Source organism: Saccostrea echinata, unplaced genomic scaffold (genome assembly GCF_033153115.1).
Source record: "Saccostrea echinata isolate AGI-Se365-2 ecotype Australia unplaced genomic scaffold, CSIRO_AGI_Sech_v1 ptg000040l, whole genome shotgun sequence".
In the NCBI taxonomy this organism is placed as follows: Eukaryota; Metazoa; Mollusca; class Bivalvia; order Ostreida; family Ostreidae; genus Saccostrea; species Saccostrea echinata.
In genome coordinates, this window is record NW_026889789.1 from 7,203,807 (window position 1) to 7,225,367 (window position 21,561).

Genomic DNA, 21,561 nt, shown 5'->3' on the forward strand with positions numbered 1-21,561 from the left:
TTCATCTTGAACATTTGGTCAAGTCAAAGGTCAAGGTCACTTTGATTTCTTTGAAATATTTTTTTTCCAATCTTCTAGGCCAATTCTGTTTTTTTTTTCATACAATTTGTCCTTGAGAGTTAAATACAAATATTATATTAAATTTATAGAAGGTGGAAAGACCTCTAATTGTTCGAGAACAATTAAACTACTCGTTTTTTTAATTTCTGTTTTGGTTTTTAAACTTTTTCAATTAGTTCGCATATCCCCCAAACACTTTACTATCGGAGATGTGCACGATGGAGTCGACAGCCACTCAAGTGTAACGAGCTCATTTTGGGTATATATTGTTACAATAAGACAAGGATTCTGAAAGAAATATGACGGAATACGGCGAATGGGGATGAAACAGGTCGTACAATGATAAAAAAACTGGGTATTTAAGAATTCTGGTCAGCTCGAACTATCAGTGCCCGTGCTTTTGTTGAAGAGACAGGCTAAAAAGATTAAGGATGACTTAATCAATTATTGTTTATATAAACTTTAAAATATGAAATTCTATTTGTAAGTCTACATCGTACTCATGAAATACAGAACACATTCATTTTTGTTTTTTTTAATACAGGAACTTATTCATTTTCAGATGGCTTTATCTAAAATGGATATTCCCCGCCCAGCCCAACACTTTTTAGAGTGTGGCATTGAAGAATGTGAAAGAAACTGTGTGTTCTATTGCAACCCTTGTCATCAAAGATTGTGCAAACAGTGCAGCGATAAACATCTGAAAAGTCCGAAGAACAAGAACCATGAGGTAGTTCTTTACCAGCAACGCAATCGACGACTTCCTGTGGAGAAATGCAAGATCCACCCCACTAAAGATGTGGAAATGCTCTGTGAAGAATGCCAAGTTCCAGTATGTTCCAAATGTGTCACACAACAAAACCACCGGGGGCTGATCTGGAAATAATTTATGCAGAATTTCAGATTTGCAAGAAGAAATGTCCACCAAACACAAGTACTTTCTCCCAACATTGCAAGATTTACAGGGAGAAATTAAAAAAGATTCCTCAGAAATCAAACACATCATGGACAACATCAGAACATCCTTGAAGACTGAAGGTGAGTCCCTCAAAAGTCTGGTGGACACAGTTGTATCTGAGAACATGAAGCAGTTAGACAAGATAGAGCATTCACTGTTAGATGATCTAAAAGCCCAAGACAAGATCATGGATGATTACATCACTTATCTTAATAACCTTGTCAAAGAGCTTCACAGATGTCTGTCCTCAACAAAATCCCAGAAATTAATGTCTAAAAAGAAACCAACGATCCAACCAATACCAGAGACAACAAAACCAGTCACACCAGGATTTACTGCTGGTCAGTACAGCAAATGTGATGTCATCAAATTACTTGGTAAATTACATATCCCTGACACTAAAGCAGAGAAAAAAGCAATAAGGCCAATTGAAAGTGTCTACAATACAGCAATGGAACCTACACAAAAACAGATGAAAGAAGACAGAAAGAAATCTGACAAGAAAAAAACAATGTCTCTATCTGCCTCTGTCACCAAGGTCAGGGAGTTCAATGTTCCAGGTGTATATGATATATTTCATGTATCACTTGATCAGTCAGGCAGACTCTGGATCAGTGACTTGTATGGTAATCTTGTCCAAACAAATCTACAGGGGAACGTGATACAGAAGATAAAAACCAGTGGTTGATCTGAAGGTCACCACACAGTGACACAGGACGGGGATCTGTTCTTTACAGACCAAGACAAGAAAGTCATCAATAGGATAACACAGGATAATAATATCACTGAATTCATTAAAACTGGAGACTGGAAACCATACAGCATATACTCCTCCTTAATCAACGTGGACATACTTGTGGGGATGGCTAGAGAGTCTAAGGGACTGTTAAGACTGATGAAGAATGAGGAAGAGAGTAAAGTCACCAGGTTCAACAAGACAGGAAAAGAACTACAGAACATACAGAGGGATAACAAAGGACAGGGACTGTATATATCACCATAGTACATTACAGAAAACATCAATGGAGATATCTGTACATCAGACTTTAGTAATGGAGTAGTGGTGGTGAATAGATCAGGACAAGACAAGTTCTCCTACACAGGTCAGAAGTCAGTGTTTTGGCCCTATGGAATCTGTACTGATGTCCTCGGTCACATCCTGGTGTGTGATCAGTACAGTAACAATATTCACCTCCTTGGTCAGGACGGTCAGTTCTTGTCTCTATTACTCACAGAAGAGCAAGGGGTAAAATATCCCATAGTGTGTGTGTGTGGATGATGAGAACAATCTCTATGTGGGACAACTAGGCAACACACTTACAGTGTACATATATCTAAAGTGATTAATGTGGTTCTTATTCTGTCTTAAACATAATATATGTTGTATCAAACTTTAAGCTATCGAGTTAATTGTGTACTACTTTATATCAGTTCATGACTGGAACTGTCACATAAAAAATAAAAATGCATTGCACAGATTCACAATTATTTACCTAATACATGTATAATGCAAAATTTTAACAAACTATTACAGTACTTGACTATAAATAAAATTTAATAAATTAGTTTAATTCACATGTTTAATAGGAGGTAAAGATAATTTTACTCTGAAATAAGTATTAAACAAAACAAAATAAAAGGATTTCAATAATTAATATTTGAACAATTTATGTTCTAACTAAAACATTTTTAACTGGAATTCAACATTAATATTTGTAGAATAATTCTTAACAGAACAATTAGAGGTCTCTCCACCTTCTTTGAATTTCAATACTTTTTTTATATTTAACTCTTTACCATTAAATTCCAGAATTCTTTACCATTCTAAATTATAGAAGAAATGAAAAATATAAAAATAAAAAATGAAACGACCTTGACCTTTGAACTTCAAAAAAATATTCAAGGTCAAAGGTCAAGGGTCACATTGCAATTGGTCCCATGTTTCTACGACTTTTAGTTTTAAAGTTATAGGGTTTAACAGTAAGCACAATGACGTAAAAAGGCAATAACTCATTTAAGGAGGCATCAGATATTTTCGTACTGAATGAGATGAAGTTTTGTCCAAAGACCCTGAAGACATAAGTGAAAGTTTGGTGTCACTACGGTTAATGGTTTCGGAGGAGTAGCGATAACAAGGTTTATAGTGAAAGGGGCAATAAGTTTTAAAGAGGTCAAGCTTAGGGGACAAGAATGAAATCTTTTAAATAGCTTTAATTGGACATATTAAAGATGCAAAGATATATAGAATACGTATATAGTATACGTTGAAAGACAAAAGAGATTTAAAAAGAGCTTGATTTCTCATATTTTCAATGACCTTGACCTTTGACTATCACATAGCTTTCAATGCCAGACGCAGATGAATCTAATTCAATTGGTCCAATGTCTCTACAGCTCATCGTTTTGAATTTTTTTTCATTATTCGTGAACATCAAAAACTTTCAGGGGCAATAACTCATTAAAAGGGGTCAACGAATACTTTCGCAATAAACAATTGAGGCGTCTTCTACATTAGTCGAAGACATCGGTGAAGGTTCCGTATCTCTATGGATACGGTTTCGAAGGAGTAGCGATAACAAAATTTCTCGTACAAGGGCAAGAACTCTAAAAGAGGTCATAGTCCATAGTCGTTGTATCAAATCTCTTCATAATTTCTAATGACCTTTACGATGAACAAAAAATATTTTTCGATAAACCCCGAAACAAAAAATCAGTGGAAGAAAAATATTAAGAACTAGTAGACTAATTGTTCAGAGAACAATTAGAGGCCTTTCCACCTTCTTGAGTGTTTTCATGTCATTTAGCTTCCAAAAAAAAGGTAAGAAAAGAAAAAGAAAAATGAATGAAAATAAATAAAACTCCAAAATTAGTCTTTTGCTATAGATTTATTGTCGGACTCATTTCTCTGGAGAGTTCAAAAGATCTTCGCGGATCTCCAAAAAAAGATGGGTTTTTATTTTTTGCGATTTAGGGGCCATTTTTTCTCTCCTTCCCTTCTCTCTTCCTTTCACCGCAAAAATATGGCTGAAATATTACCGACTCGGCGTAAAACAACAATAATCAATCAATCAATCTCTTCCTTTCTTTTCCTCTCCCTTTCTTTCTCCCCCCTCTCTCTCTCATTTTCTACCGTTTGCTTCAGTGTTTATGTATCGTTTAAATAGTAGTCATGGAAAAGCAATGCCTGACATGTGTTTTACTGTGCAAATCGTATTTCTATTTTTGTGCATTATGCATTTGAAGGTTTATTTTGAGGTGTTAAATGTACTGATTATGTTAAACTAATGAGAAAATATAGGTATAAAGGTCCTCTATGGGAACACATGGATTGGACTCAAAGTGGTCGGACTGCGGATCCTAAGGTTGTTGTAGGTTTGGAAGGAAGATTCCTGGTTGAAACAAGCTTCCATGTGGGTTATATTAAATGCAGCTATAATAAATAAAATGTTTTACATGCATTTCAAGAAGAAAACAAGATAATGAAAGCGTGAAATATTTCATTTCCTACATTGATATTAGTTACCCCTCCCCCCTTCATATTTTCTGACCTTAAAAGTATTTTTCTTATCCTGTCATTAGCTTAAAGTTAAAAACTAAATACATATTCTAAAGCTTGTCCAGATCCTTGTGCCATGGGTCAATGGGTCATAAATCATTATTTAAAAAAAGAACAATTTTAGTTTTTGCTTAGAAACAAATAAATTGAAAGCTGGATAAAAGTACCTTTAGATTCTCCTCAAAGTCGAAGGTCAAGGTCAAAGTTCAGATCACATATGGTTTTTGGCTATATGAGCAGGGTTTTGAGGTTTTGAATGAACTTGACCTTTTACCTTGACCCATTCTCAAGGTCAAAGGTCACCTTTGCAGACAGTTACATGTCTTTGCAACTCATAAAGATGTTATTCTTTGATTATGATACACTGTAGCTTTAAAAACTTTCAATAACTATCAGAAGGGGTTGACGAATCTTTTCGCAATGAATTCATTGGAGAGTCACTTAAAGTAATTGGAGACAAGGGTGAAGGTTTCGTGTCGCTTCGCTTTACGATTTCAGAGGATCTGCTTTACGTGTGGGCATAAAAAGAAACCAAGGACATTTATAAGGAAAAATGGTATCCTACAACGAATTCCAAAGGTTGATAAATACTCGTATACAATGAATATTTGAATAATAACGTAAAAAGAATTAACTGCTAGACGTAATCACTTAATCATAAAACTGTTACTTTAAGAGCTATTAAAAAACTAATAAAGAATATTAATCAAGTTAGATTATCACCATTACAGATAATTCAACACAACTCATCTAACTGTCAATTCATGTACGTCATGTCCATGTATCTTAAAAGCACATTTTATCTTATCAGCACTCTTATCACGTTAAACGAATATTTTGTGTGCGCTTGGGAAGGAGGAGGACAAAAAATGCAGCCAATTTCTTCTGTATAAATCTTATTTCCTGGAACTATTCTCACGACCCTGAACACCTATATCATGTGCATGATGAGAACACTATTTACCAGGCAAACAAATTCTATCAATATAATCATAGGTCAAAGTTCAACTGTACAATGATATTTCACCCTGAAAGAAGCTGTATATCAAAACTAAAGAGGTTCAGAATACACCATGGCATATAAAGTCGACTACTAAATCTCCTCCCATCTACAGCCAGCCAAAATTTGATTTTCTTCTAAAATGTTTACAACTCTTTATTACAAAAATATAAAATAAGATAAAAATCATTTACCTAACAAAGTTATGCATTTCCCTGTTCTGCTATATATAAAAAAGAAAAAAAACTGACTTCAAAAATGATGTAATCAGCATTTTGCGAAGGTGCCTAACCTAAAAGCCTCATAACTCGAGTTTAATTCAGCCATAATATTAACAGATATGGCAAATGTGTTTTCTTGCTAGTGCAATTTTATTGACGTGAGTGTATGGGGCAGAGGGAGAGAGAGAGAGATAGAGGAAAACGATTGCACAATTGGCAAAGCCAACACCATAACAACAAGTCGTATACAAATACTTTTTTTGTTATTAAAAATCACTAAAATATAATGTTATAGATGTTGGATGTTGGATGTTGTTTTTTTTTCGATTTATCACAACCGCAATATAAATACAACAAATTAGGATTTCAAAGACTACTGGGTAAAAAGTTTCTGTTGCCTCAAGTTTATTCCATTTCATGCGACAACCGTAGAAGGGGGAGGGGTGTGTTACAAAAATGCCCATGTGATATGCATATGGACGGGAAAAAATGTCACAATAGTACTTAGAAATCATGTTATATACAAAATCACAACACCTACATTTAAGCAAAAACACAGCATGAATATTCATATTTCAATCAATTCGATTGTGACCTTGATCATCATATTGATGGATGGTTATATGATTTTTTTCACTCATACAATGAAAAAGTGTTTCATTCACACTTGTTAAAATAATCTAAAAAATAAATCATCACAATAAATATATTTAGAATAATTTCCAATATAATGTCAATTCTCTTAGAGAAAACACTACAAGCTCAAATTCTAACAAACCTAAAATTCCCTGGTCATCTACTTATGAAGGAAATACTTCAATCATAAGTTACACAGAAGGAATAGTCCATCTTGGTCTTTTTGTAGTCCGCTTCAATTATTAATAGCACAAGCTGGAAAATGAGTCCAACATAAATAAATTGGTCTATGATATATTAATATTTTGAATGACATTTCAAACAACAAAGAATGCCCTTAAACAACCATTTTCAAATAAAAATAAGGATTTTAAGAATTGTAGTTTTAAATGACCCCCCCCCCTTTTCAAAATTCAATAATTCTAAGTAGTATACACTGTAAATCATAGAAAAAATGTCCACTACTTATTTATCCTACAGAATTTAAACAAATGAACACAAAATGGAGATGAGATTGAACACAGTAAAATGTGCATGCAGATTTCCGAACCAGAATAATAACAAAACTTCTTGCCATATAAAATCTTCAATCTTCAAATAAATGTATTCATTTCACAACTAATGATAAATATAATATGTGGACGCATTTTTTAAAAAGATATGGAATTTCATAACCAAGTCATAGTTAATTGCTTTCACACAAGAAGCAAAGAAACACTTCATTCACAGATAAAAAAAAATTATGAGATTGGATTGAGCTGCGATTCAGATGAAGACGGGTGGGGTGGAGATTTGGGGGTATGGGTTATTCAGAGGCTAGTTTACTGTCAAAACTACTCAGTGGTATTCCAAAAGCTTGAACAGCACACTGAGGATAGTTAAAATCCATGGTAAACATGGTAAACACATCTTCTGCCACTCGGCTAAACTGCATCACGATGAACTCAACTGAAAGCAAGGAAAGAGTTTAAAATGCATATTTGGTAGGAAAAATTGTGACAAAACAAATTTTGCTCGTTTAAATGAATAAAATTCTTCAAAGATGTTATATCTCCTAAAATAGTTTACTCCAGAACACTATCGCAATCATTATTGATATGAAAATATGATCACGAATTTCTGATGAAATCATCATTCATATAAATTAAGAAATTTTAACCCTAATCAACTTTTTTCCTTCACAGTATTCATACAAAAAAGATATTATTTTGGAAACTGTTACTCTAAGAAACACGTAAAACAAGCAATTCCTCCTGAAATCTTGTAAATCTTGCTGAATGAAAAGTAAGGTAAATTTGCTGGCTTAAGCAATTAAATTCTTACCATCGTCATGCACATATTCTTTACAGGAGCCTGAGTGACTCGTTTATGGAAATTTAGCACGTATGATTAAGTCTCTAAAACAAAGAATACAAAAATCATTTACACAGTTGTTATTCTAATACTGTGATAAATTCTATTTATAAGTAGACAAAAAACTTTAGCAGTGAACCATTTATTTCAATATTTTCATATCTACAACAGTACTGTAACTGTTCAATAACAGTTTCAGATATGTCATTCACTGATTGATATTTTTCATTCCAAAATCTTATTTCAATAATATATTAATAACTGCAGTACAATAGATAGTGATTTGTTGTGGTGGAATATGTGTATCCCAATACTTTACCAAGTAAACTTAATTTCATTCTGACAACATACCATCATTCCAGACTTGGGTCTTGTTGTGGAGTTCCAGAATATTCTCCATATTTTTTCTCTTGTATCTGTCAATCAAGCCATCATTGTCCTGCAAAACCAAATCAATATTTATCCTATTCTGAATCTCATTTGTGAAATACCACATAATCAAATCATTGAAGCACAATGAAACGCAACTTTGATTTGTAAGTCATTAAGGTACACTTACATACCAAAATTCAGCTCAATATCTGCAAGCATTTAGAAAATAAGTGTTGAAAACCAAGAGGAATTGACTGACAGACAAAGAAACAGACAGACAAACAGATCAGGACAAAACCTATAGTCGGGTTTCACCTCTAGAGGACTAATTACTCCAACAAAGGGGATGGACTCAACTCTTTTTCTCTTTAAACAGATTAAGGGAACTAGTTCAGCGGATTTTTTTTCTCGAGACTTACAGATCTTCGCTTGATGTCTACTCGTTCATGATCCAAATTCATCCTTGGAATAATAATGGTCATTTTTCTGGGTCCTTTAAAACCTAAGACATTTGTTTCCAATAAAAATGAGTCAGAAATAGTCATATTAAATAAGTTACACAAGACTCAACTTAAGACCAACAATCAGTATCTAGAATATATTATGACAAGTGAATCATACAATAATCAAAATCCTCCCTTCCTCCAACTTAAAGTATTCAATAACTGATTGAAAATTTCTACATGTATATTTATTTCCCGTGCCGCGTCAAACCTAACACGTAAACATAGGTAGTGACTGTTCCTTCGCCTTGCGCCCGGCACTAGCTAGAGGTGAAAGTCACGCGTCTTCCGGATGAGACCTTAAAAACCAAGGTCCCGTGTCACAGCAGGCGTTGACACGATAAAGAACCCTCACAGCTCAATGGCCCTGAGTGCCGAGTATAGGTCTAAATTTGAAGCCCTTCACAAGTACATTCAAACTTGTCATAGCGGTCACCTTTATCCTGCGGTCACCTGTCCTATGCGGTCATTTTATTTCCTCCCAATGAATTTTCCTATATGATGTAGCTCTATTAAGCGGTCACCTGCGTAACGCGGTCAGCGGTCATCAAATTTCATGTAATATCGCCGTTTTCACTTGTATATAGTGGTCATTTTGTCCGATCACGAGACCAGGTCTTAAGTCAGGTGACTCCCAGTTTTTGTCACTAATGTAAATAACTGGTCTTGTGTAGCGAGATCATGGAAAAAATAATTGGCCTTATTAAAAACCATTTGAAATATTGGATAATTTATTTATTTTTTTAACAAAAATAAAAAAGGGTGCTAGTGACCGAAAAGGTTATCAGGAAAACGGACTTCCGAAAATCTTAATCTTATGGAATCTGGTTTATTTGTAGAAACGCTAATTAACTGTTTTGTATACTCAATGTGTTCTGATTATCTCGTGATTTTAAACTAGGTAAGACGACCGTTAGGATTAGTCAAGCTTCATTTCTCACAACACCTGTGAATTTGATATCAATTTGTATTATGCACTACTTTTATAAACTGAGAATATTTTGACTTGTCTGTTTATTACGCTACTATTTATGCATTATTAAACATACAATTATCAGGACTAACTAAACTTGTTTTTTAGAGGCAGTTTAGATAAAAAAAATACATTATATTTTATTCATGGCACAACATGATAATGTAATCTTATAATAAAAGAAAGTTTTGTTGTTGTTTGGAGGGAGGATAATGCAATGCCCTATTAGACTCAATATATTTTTTGTTGGAGTCATCAAATTTAGCTTGAACTTAATCTTGAGACTATTTAAATTCAAAAAGAAAATCTAAATGAGACCATCATTGATTTCCAAAACACATCTTTCTTTAATATTCCATGATGAAGTATTTTAAAACACAGAACTTACATTCATTGGAAAAGAATTTTTCTTGAGAAAAGAAGAACCTCTTTTCAAAGGTCACCTCTCTATAAAGGTCACTTTTAATGGTTCCCGTATGTGATTGCTTAATACAGGTTTGACTGTAAATAGTGAAGTCTCTTTATGAGTGAAAAATTCTCGAAGGGGACGTTAAACAACGTCTGTTGAACAACATTTTTCATTTAATCGGTTACAGTGGTTACAGTGGTTACATTGGTTCAATGGTAACATTGGTTACAGTGGTTACATCTGCATCTACCAAGGTTTGAGATGAATCAACGAAATATAGATGTAACCAGTGTAACTTAAACAAAAGGCCCCTTGGGTTTCTGATAATCTGTTATCATTGTAACTGACTGCCACCAAAGGAATATAGATGTAACCAATGTAACCTTAAAAAAACCTGATTCATTTATTAAGACAAAACAGACTGGTGTGCAGTAAAACGAGCGATTTAAGCTATGTATGGTATTTTTGAAAAAAGTAACCAATTACACATTTCTCTTGATGATCAATTGTATTTGTTTGATACGTTAGTGTTCTAATTCTGTTATATTAATGTGAGGTATGGGGTTATGGTAATGTTGAAATTATAAGGAGAGTACATCTTAAATTCTGTAAACTAAAACCAAAATCTCCAAATTTTATGATTTACGGTGAATTGGGGAGAGTACCTTTAATTGTACATATCAAAACAAGAATTATTGCATATTGTTAAAAACAATTATATGGAAAACAATCAAAATATTGCTGTATAATGTATAAATTACTATGCAATAAATTTGACAATAGTAATAAACCTAAATGGTTGAAGAATCTGAAATCAATTGTAGACGAGTGTGGCTATTATAATATATATAATCAGAAACAATTACTCAATAGTACTTGGCTAATTGAAAGTTTAAAACAAATATTATTAGTTAGATCACTTTCAACAAAATTGGAAATAAAATTGCAATAATTTTTCTAAAGGCATGCCATATAATCTATTCACGAATTTTAATTTTGGACGTCAATTTTATGTAGATTGCATTTTAAGTTATCATAAGAAACAAATTCTAGTTAGATTCAGAACTTCAAATCATAAACTACCAATTGAAACAGTAAGATGGGAAGGTACTGAAAGAAAAAAAAGATATTGGTGACGAATTTCAAAATATTTTATGTTGTAAAAAGTTAAAAGATGAAAGAAAATAAGAAAATTGTATATTCTCAAATTATAAATTATATGTTTAGACCAAATATAATCAAGTTTAATGAATTGTGTCTCTTCTAAAAAATAGGCTTACTAAGTAGACTGGGTTTTTTTTCTTTTATTAACGTTGTAAACGAGAGAGTCAAACCTCATGATTATTCATATCTAAATTTAAAGTAGTAAACACAATTTATATATAATTATGTTACATAGTCTGCGCATGCATCTATGTCAATGTTATATTATGTTACTATGATCTCTATGATGCTGAATAAGAACCAAAAAGAAACTAATAAACTAATATAAACTGGCGCGCCTAGATGAATCTATAGTCAGTGTACAATGGGCTTGAATCATTTCAATTTTTGAATTCAATTAATATATATATATATATATATATATATATATATATATATATATATATATATATATATATGATCTCCCATGATTTGTAGTTGGATATGATTTTTATCCAACGAGTTGTGTGTTTTTTTTATCCCCGAGCCTTGGCGAGGGGATAAAAACACACAACGAGTTGGATAAAAATCACATCCAACTACAAATCATGGGAGATTCTTTTTATCCCATGTTTAATACTTCACAACCAATGTTTTACACTGTTTTATATAGGACTCCACTTTATTTTACTTCATCGCGCTAACGCAAAAACCATTGTGACGTCACAACTGTGGATTATGAAAAATTTATCCAATGAGTCATATCCACGGGATAAAGGGGTAAACATGGGATAAATATATATATATATATATTATGGATGGCAATCGAATACATAATTGCCAATCGGTTAACCGCAAGACGTTCCGACCGATTAATCGGTTAATCGTATCTAAAATTCTCGACATATTTCATCCTTGTAAGCTCTATATTCATATAAACAATGCTCTAAAGATGTTACATGTAGAAATATTCTGTTTATATTTGATCAGTACACTATTCATATTTTATTTCAATTTTAATAGGAAAAACAAAAAATACGTCATAGGTGGCTTTAAAATACTCATGAAACATGCTTGAAGTCTCAGATCCATTAAAATAAGAAGAGATGTCTCTTGTAAGCTCATTCTGCATTGTCTTAATACTGAAAATTAACTATTAAATCTGAACTAATTTACAGTGTTTCTTTTATAATATAATTAGATTGGTAATTTCATAGGAAAGAAGAGGTAAAAACACATTTAAATCAGTTCAAAATACTCAACGATCATTTAATTAAAATCATTAAAGAAACACAGGACAGACTGGGTAATGACATGTGTTTATATAGCAATTAACATCTCGAAAACTGACCAATTATCCCTGCGATTTCAATCCGGAGAGGCTTAATTATTAATTATCTCCCAATCAGCTTAAATAGACAGGTGAAAAAACTAAAGTCTCAGATATATTGTGGTTTTTTTTATTGAATTTTTTTGAAACTGTGTTCAAATTGACACAAATTTTATTTCTTTCCGACTAACCGATTACAGATTTCCTAACCGATTACCATCGTTCCGACCGAGTAACTGGTTAACCGATTAGAAATTGCCATCCCTAATATATATATCAAATATAACTGGTATCATCGATTTTAACAGACAATTTGTAGTGCAGGGTTTGGAAATCCAATAAAAAATCAAACATATAATTTGAAAGTCACGCATAATTTGAAATCTTTAGCTGAAGCAGACATATAACATGTATGTCATTCATACGTAGCATTGCGACGATCACATTCGTTCTTTGCTGTACCGTATTCAAATAATCCATATATGGACTTTTAATTTTTTGGAAACACATTTTTTTAAAGCTTTAAACTGACAATTTTTAAGATAAAAATATTATGTACTTTCAGTTGTGGAAAGGAAAACATACTTTTATTTTACTTTTCTGGCGTGGTTATATATATTTTTACTGACATTCCGCCAAAAACTATTTTGGAAGAAAAAAGCTACAAACTAATAGTAGTCCGGATCCTTTGTAAATCTATATTTATCTCCAACCAGGAAGTAAATTACTGCTATCGCACTCTAGACTGGTACCCTGACATTGGTTAACGGGCGCAAGCGCCCTAAAAAACCAACGACAGGTAACCACTGCCATTTTATCGCGTCACTGGAAACAACAATGATGATAAAAATCTATTTTTAACTAGCGTAAATCCATAAGTACTGTTATAAACAAGCCTTCTTTCTGTATTCTCTATTGAGAAGTTGATGGCTCGTTTTAATACTCCCCCTCAAGGGGAGTATTAAAACGAGCTATCAACTTCTCAATAGAGAATATATTTATGTGTTTATGAGTCAGGATCGCAATGTTAACACTATTGGAACATTCTCGGGTTCATTGTGACATTTGTAAACTATATACTCAGTCAATACAGTCACTGTCATGTTATTTAAATATTTCCCACGTTTTTCATTGTTTTATTTCTTCAATTTAGATATGCTACGTTTTGTTATCTCTGTTATTTAGATCACTGGATCCACCTAACATTCTTCTCCGCAAGCATGGATGCAATTTATTTTTAGAATGCGCAATTGCTATGCGCGACAAAGCAGTGAGATTTTCCACTGTCATGGCGGCGGTGGTTACCTGTCCTTGTAATTCCTAGCGGCAGCGACTGGAATCAAGGGCAGAGAACCAGTGCTAATCGCACTCTTCATTCGGCAAACCTCGGCTTCGGTACCCTACATCTTACTTAGATGGAATCGGCCGAGGTAATCCGAGTGCGCATTCTTCCATTCCAAAGTTCATCTATAAATATACAATTCCTAAATGCTGTAAGTATATATATAAAAAACCGTTACTGAGCCCATTTTTATGAATTATGAAGCAGTTATAAGCTTATGTCATGCTTGGATTTGTGTTTATATATACAATAATGTATCCATTTTCAGATGGCATTATCTAAAATGGATAAACCCCACAATGCCCAACACTTTTTAGAATGTGACATTGAAGAATGTGAAAGAAACTGTGAGTTCTATTGCAACCTTTGTCATCAAAGATTGTGCAAACAATGCAGCGAAGAACATCTGAAAAGTCCAGTAAACAAGAACCATGAGGTGGTCCTTTACCAGCAACGTAAAAGACAATTTCCTGTGGAGAAATGCAAGATCCACCCCAATAAAGATATCGACATGCTCTGTGAAGAATGCCAAGTTTCAGTATGTTCCAAATGTGCCACACAGGGAGACCATCGGGGGCATATATTTACTGATCTTGAAACTATTTATGCAGAAAAATGTGCAGTCTTTCAAGAAGAATTTAGAAAAATCCATGAATACTTTCTCCCCACATCACAAGATTTACAAAGAGAAATTAAAAAAGACTCCTCAGATATCAGACACATTATGGACAACATCAGAACATCCATGAAGACTGAAGGCGAGTCCCTGAAAAGTCTGGTGGACACAGTCGTATCTGAGAATATGAAGCAGCTAGACCAGATAGAGCATTCACTGTTGGATGATCTAAACACCCAAGACAAGACATTGGATGATTACATCACTTATCTTAATAACCTTGTCAAAGAGCTCCACGGATGCCTGTTCTCTACAGAACCCCAGAAATTAATGTCTGAGAAGAAGCCAAAGATCCAATCCATACCAGAGATAATAAAACCAGTCACACCAGGATTTACTGCTGGTCAATACAGCAAATTTGATGTTACCAAATTACTTGGTGAAATACATGTCCCCAACACTAAGGCAGAAAAGAGAGAAATAAGGCCCTTTGAAAGTGTCCACAATACAACAATGAAACCGACTCAAGAACAGAAGGAAGAAGACAGAGAGAAATCTGACAAAAAACAAACAATATCTCTATCTGCCTCTGTCAGCAAGGTCAGGGAGTTCAATGTACCAGGTGTTGATGATGTATACCATATATCACTAGATCAATCAGACAGACTATGGATCAGTGACAGTAATGGTAATCTTGTCCAAACAGATCTACAGGGGAACGAGATACAGAAGATAGAAACCAGTGGTGGGGATGAAGGTTATCACACAGTCACACAAGATGGGGATCTGATATTTACTGACCAAGACACGAAAGTCATCTATAGGATAACACAGGATAATAATATCACTGAATTCATTAAAACTGAAGACTGGGAACCACTCAGCATACACTCCTCCCACATCAATGGGGACATACTGGTGGGGATGGTGAGGGTTAGAGAGGCTAAAGGACTGTTTAAAAAGGGGAAGAAAAAAGAGAAAAGTAAAATCACCAGGTACAATAAGACAGGAAAAGAACTACAGAACATACAGAGGGATAACAAAGGACAGAAATTGTATAACCTACCACATTACATCACAGAAAACATCAATGGAGATATCTGTACATCAGACTTTGATATAAGAGCAGTAGTGGTGGTGAATAAATCGGGACAACACAGGTTCTCATATACAGGTCAGGAGTCAGAGTTCCTTCCCTATGGAATCTGTACTGATGTCCTCGGTCACATCCTGGTGTGTGATGGATTCTTTCATAGTAACACTGTTCACATCCTTGATCAGGACGGTCAAATCTTGTCGCTATTACTCACACAACAACAAGGGGTACATCGTCCCTGTAGTGTGTGTGTGGATGAAGAGAACAATCTTTATGTGGGGCAAGTAAACAACACACTGACTGTGTACAAGTATCTCCAGTGATTATTTCTTATTCTTTCATAAACACTGCCAATCAAAATATGCATTTACTCATCAGTTTTGTTACTTTATATTCAATTATCACAAAAAGTGATTCTTAATTGTTTTATCATTATTTTACACGGCATATTGATGTGTCAAAATTAAAGTAACCAGGTTAATATTATGGTGCGCACTAGGCACTTATTTTTTGTTAATTGCTTAGAATCACATAAATTTACGTAAAACACGTATAATGTAAAATTATATTAAACTACACATTTTGCCGAATGTGAATGAAATCAACATATAGTTGTTACGACTTACGGCTGTCTATATTTAGCGGCGTAACATTGTGGGGCTCCTTAATCTGAATGTTGAACGAAAGACAACAGGATATAAATTGTTTTTATTATTTTATTAGATTTTATTCAAATAAATGTACACAAAACTCTTCTTTGGCTCTGCAGTCTGCACCTGAAATAAAAACAAACCAACCACCCTTTCCACCAAATGTTAATTCTTAAACCACCCTTAAACAAACCCTTTAGTAAACATGAACAGACCTAATGCCTTTAGGTCTTAGTTTAAAGATTGAATCAGTGATTTCTTCACTACTGAATATAAATATGAAATACTAGAGGTTATAGCAAACAACTATTTGTATAGGGACAAAAAGTTATGCTAATTTCTCAGTAAAATTCAATGCAATGCACCATGCATTTGTTAATAATAATGTCAGGAGTTATAATATCAATTTCAGGTCACTTCTTGTGCCTGAGTAAATAGTAACCAACAACGGTGAGTTCAGATCACTACTTGTGTCTGAAAGAAACTTTAAAATGCATAAACAAATAAAGCAATCAAAAGTTGCTAACAAATATTCAGTGTTAGATTAGGTTAATAATAATTACCCATCTAAATTCTTCTGGACCATGCTCTGCGAGCGTCATTGTTACAGTGGCAGAACCTTACTGTAGGTGAGACTGCAAACGTCTGTCTGTCAGAGCCCGCGGAGCTCGTATTTATACCAGTTAGACCCTCTATGACGTCCCATGCATGATGATTTGGCGCCATAACTTCAAATCACTGGAAGACTTCGGGTGCAGTTAGTTTACTGTACTCATCAGAGGTGTTCCGAACGTACTTTACAGCTTTTACCGCTTAATATGAAAACTGATGTGTAATTTACCCAAATTATCAGTCACTGGACTTATTATTTATCCAAATTACTATAGGTAAGCATATTCAGCTTTATAATAATGTAGTTATTGAACCATTAATGGTGTATTTACATTGTGTGTTGAATTTCCCTAGTCACGTGGAGGAAATTCGGAATGAGATGTACACTATACGACATTTTCTTATTAAGATCCTGGCTTTAATTAATAATAACAATTACTAAATAAAAATGAAACATAAGTATATATTCTTCATCCAATCATTCATCCACTCATTATTTTAATGACTCATTCCACAAGAAATAACTTGTCATTTGTTTACTTGTACATAACCATAGTGGAGAATACCGAATTCGTAACATAGTGTTCCCAGAAATTATTGAGAATTTTTTTTATGAAACAGTGTACATTTATCTAAAATGTTGGATTGATAACATACAATATAATTTAATGTAACTATTTTATTTAATGACAATACCCCGTACTCTCAGTTTTCATGGATAGCCTCCCATTAATTTAATGTAGTTCTTGTTGTCTGCTGATGTTCAAAATTACTGCTATAGAAAAAAAGAGGCCCATGGGCCACATCGCTCACCTGAGCACACTGGCTAGGAAAAAAAGCAAAAATAGTATTGAAAAGTTAACATAGGTGGAGGCTTAATTTTTAAACTACCTGATGATGCTTCCATATCAATATAACAAATGGCTTTGCTGTTCTTGAGCAGCAGGTTTTTTCCTATATATTCATTTGTAAAAATGATATCCCCCATTGTGGCCCTACCCTACCCCCAGGAGCCCCCATTTAAACAAATTTGATTCTACACTACCTGAGGATGCCTTCATAATAATATGACTAATCATGACTTTTCTATTCTTGAGAAAGATTTTTTCCTACATATCCCTATGTAAAACTTTGATCCCCCATTGTGGCTTTAACCTACCCCCGGGGGTCATGATTTGAACAAACTTGAATCTACACTACCTAAGGATGCTTCCATATAAATATGACTAATCATGGCTTTGCTGTTCTTGAGAAGAAGAGTTTTTCAGAATTTTCCTATGTAATCCTATGTAAAACTTTAATGGCCCATTACGGCCCCACCCTACCCCAAAGGGTCATGATTTGAACAAAAATGAATCTACATTACCTAAGGATACTTCCAAATAAATATGACCAATCATGGCTTTGCTGTTCTTGAGAAGAACAGTTTTTAAGAATTTTCCTATGTATTCCTTTGCTAAACTTTGATCGCCCGTTCTGGCCCCACCCTACCCCCGGGGGTCATTACATGTATTTGACCAAACTTGAATCTACACTACCTAAGGATGCTTCCATATAAATATGACTAATCATGGCTTTGCTGTTCTTGAGAAGAAGAGTTTTTAAGAATTTTCCTATGTATTCCTACTAGGGTTTGCAACGAATATTAGAACATTCGAATATTCATTCGATGAGTTGATATTCGAATATGAATTTAAGATTCGAATATTTGGTGTTTTTCAGATTTCATAAAAAGAAGTACTGTAATTAATAAATTTTGATTAGAATAGTGCTGGAATTATCCCTGATTAATTTACTAGCGATCAATTTCGATCGCCTGATTTCTTTCACTACTTTCTTATCTTATAGATTTACTAAATTTCAAGCATTTTGTTTTGAGTAAGGTGTTGAAGAATTGTACAATGTATACTTATCAAAATAATTTTTAATTGATCATTCAAATGAATGTCCAATAGAATTAGACTGTCATTAATATTGTAAAGGGCTCAATTTCAGAATAAATGATTATATCTTAGGTTGTACATAATCCTGAATTTTATATTCTTTATCGGGAAATTACTTAATTACTTAGGAAAATTGTCTTTGGAAATATTTGTTTATATTTTAAAAACATCGTATCATTGATTATACTAGTAATCATATCTCTTATTAGGCAGATAATTGTAATTTATTATACTCATTGAAATCTGAACAGTATACCGTTACGACTATTTTGCCTTTGGTAAGACTAATCAATAGAAGACAATTATTTATTTCAAACATTGACAAATATGAAATGGAATTTCTTATTGTACAACTACAAAAGTCTTCATACAATTTTACTTCCAATAAAAGTATACCTATGCTAAACCTTTCATTAGAGTAGGATGACGCATATTTAAAATAAACCAGATTTTATTTACTTTATCAAATATTCGAATATATTCGAATACTTTCATTGAATATTGGAATATGAATTATTGACAAAATTGACATCCCTAATTCCTACGTAAAACTTTAATCGCCCATTATGGCCTCATCCTACCCCCTGGGGTCATGATTTGAACAAACATGAATCTACACTACCTGAGGATGTTTCATCATAAGTTTTATCTTCTTTTCCCGGCCCAGTGGTTCTTGAGAAGATTTTTAAATGATGCCATTATTTTTTCACTAATTCCTAATTGTCTCCCCTTGAAATAGGGTGTGGCACTTCATTTGAACAAATTTGGTTCCCTTCACCTAAGGATACTTTGTGGCAAGTTTGGTTGAAATTGGTCCAGTGGTTCTTGAGAAGAAGTCGAAAATGTGAAAAGTTTACAGACAGACAGACGGACGGACGCCGGACAAAATGTGATCAGAAAAGCTCACTTGAGCCTCCGGCTCAGGTGAGCTAAAAACTATATTTAAATTATGTATAAGTAAGGGATTGTTAAATCTGGTGATATTTCTGGAACACCGAATATTTCACCGTCTACTTTGTATTGTGTGGTACAAAATATTAAAAAAGAAGAAGGAATCAGTTAAGGAAAAGAGTTTGTAGGTCTAGTTAACTGACAATCACAGTTCAAAAAAGGCTTGGATATTTGCTCAGTAAAAACCAGACTAAGTTTAGAAAATGGTGTTTTATTCCTAGTCCTCCCTCTGCCGAATTTCTTTCTATTTTTCAATATTTTGTCTTATGTGAATCAATAGTAGACAATGGAATACTCAGTGTTTCAGAGGTCTAGCTAGTTTTGCTCTTCTTCGATAATAAACATCTACAATAGGCTTTCTTTTTTATCAAAAGCACTCATTTTGAACATAAACAATCGATCAGAAGTATACAAAGAAAACAGTAAGTTATTTATGAAACCTGCAAATAAAAAAAGGAGCAAGTATTGTCATTTGAAAAAAAAACTGATTTCAAACTATAAATATTTCAGTATTAAAATATTTTGAAAAAAAAACTTCACGAAAAAAATTTCAATAATTTCTTGGAACACTATAGCACAATGTTGACTTGCCATAAACTAAAAACCAGTTTACTGTAACATAAGTAATATACAAGTTACAAAAAAGTATCTTAAGTACGTCCACTAAAATATTCAAAAAGATTTTGTCTTGTCACTACATTGAGTTAAATTATTATAGTTTGAACTGATACATACCACACACACACACACACACACCCTCCCTCACACACAAACACACACACACAAACACACACAGTTCAGCAGGACGTAATTATAAGTTCCTTCGCTACATGGATTTGTTTGAATTAGTTGCAGACATGTAAAGGTACAAATTTGGCACTTATAAAGAACAGCTTCTAAATCAATCAAAGCAAACAATCTTAAAGTATATCAAAATCCAAAGAAGAGATTATAGAATTTACCGAGGAAAAGGATGACTGCACTTAACGCCTGTTTTGGGGTCTTTTTCGGTTGCTTCTGTTGCTTTTATATCTAAACCTTATCTCACTTTTGTATGTTTATGAAAGAATCCTGTCAGTTTGGAACCAAATTTAAATCTTAAAATGATTTTAGACTGTGGTACAAGAAAATGATTAAATGTTTTTTGTCCTTACTGCTTTCCAAACATAGCGAATTTACACTTACCTGCCCTTGATTGAACATTAGATATGCATGAGAGGTGGGGCTAACATTGTAAGAATGGGTCTAAAATTAGACTAGATAAATAACAATGGCATGTTTGGAAAAGCGAACGTGATCACTCTTTCCAATCTCCCTCTCCTTTTTGTAAGGTACAAATACACTTCTGACAAAGGTTTCAAAACGAAATTAACAATATGAGCACGTCAATGTAATTAAAGCAGATTTTACATCAATACCAGATGACTTAACGTGTTCGAACACAATGTCCTAGTTAGCACAAAACATGCTACCTTACAAGTCACGTGACGGAATTTAGTATTCACAAAGTTACCTGAGGTAAGAAACCACGTGAATTATAAAATTCAATATGTCACAATCCTTGGTTCCAACACAGAGAGCGAATGTAAGAAGAAGCAATTTTTTCTCTTTTTAACCATGAACGCATGTTTGTCTATTAATCCCTTTTGACACATTATTATTTATGCAAATATACAACTACTGTTAAACGTAGAACAATAGACAAACATGCGCTGACTATGTATAAAGTCAGTAAAAAAAGTGGGCGTCCTCATTATCGAACGGAGATTCAAGAAATTGTGATGACCCCTGCCTTTGAAAACAGATTCGAACTTCGTAAATACACAATTTTATTATA

At 33.5% G+C, this 21,561-nt stretch overlaps 2 protein-coding genes and 1 pseudogene across 2 annotated transcripts in view; 2 read left to right on the top strand and 1 right to left on the bottom strand.

Annotated features, from left to right (window-relative positions):
* Positions 1 to 616: 616 nt before the first annotated feature.
* On the top strand, positions 617 to 2,361 carry LOC133200612 (E3 ubiquitin-protein ligase TRIM36-like; annotated as a pseudogene).
* A 5,418-nt stretch (positions 2,362 to 7,779) lies between these two features.
* The window catches only part of LOC133200595 (tubby protein homolog), a 56,899-nt gene continuing 43,117 nt past the window's right edge, over positions 7,780 to 21,561 (bottom strand). Inside the window, exon 14 of the mRNA XM_061336392.1 lies at positions 7,780 to 7,828. Within this exon, the coding sequence (XP_061192376.1) occupies positions 7,821 to 7,828 (8 nt within the window). The 3' untranslated portion in view covers positions 7,780 to 7,820. The remainder of the gene's footprint in view (positions 7,829 to 21,561) is intronic.
* LOC133200597 (tripartite motif-containing protein 2-like) lies at positions 14,122 to 15,936 on the top strand. The gene has a single exon (XM_061336394.1). The coding sequence runs from the start codon at positions 14,125 to 14,127 to the stop codon at positions 15,889 to 15,891; it is 1,767 nt and encodes a 588-aa protein (XP_061192378.1). The 5' UTR covers positions 14,122 to 14,124; the 3' UTR covers positions 15,892 to 15,936.

Coding starts and splice junctions, on each gene's coding strand:
- LOC133200597 (XM_061336394.1), top strand. CDS start 14,125: ATGGCATTATCTAAAATGGATAAACCCCACAATGCCCAACACTTTTTA.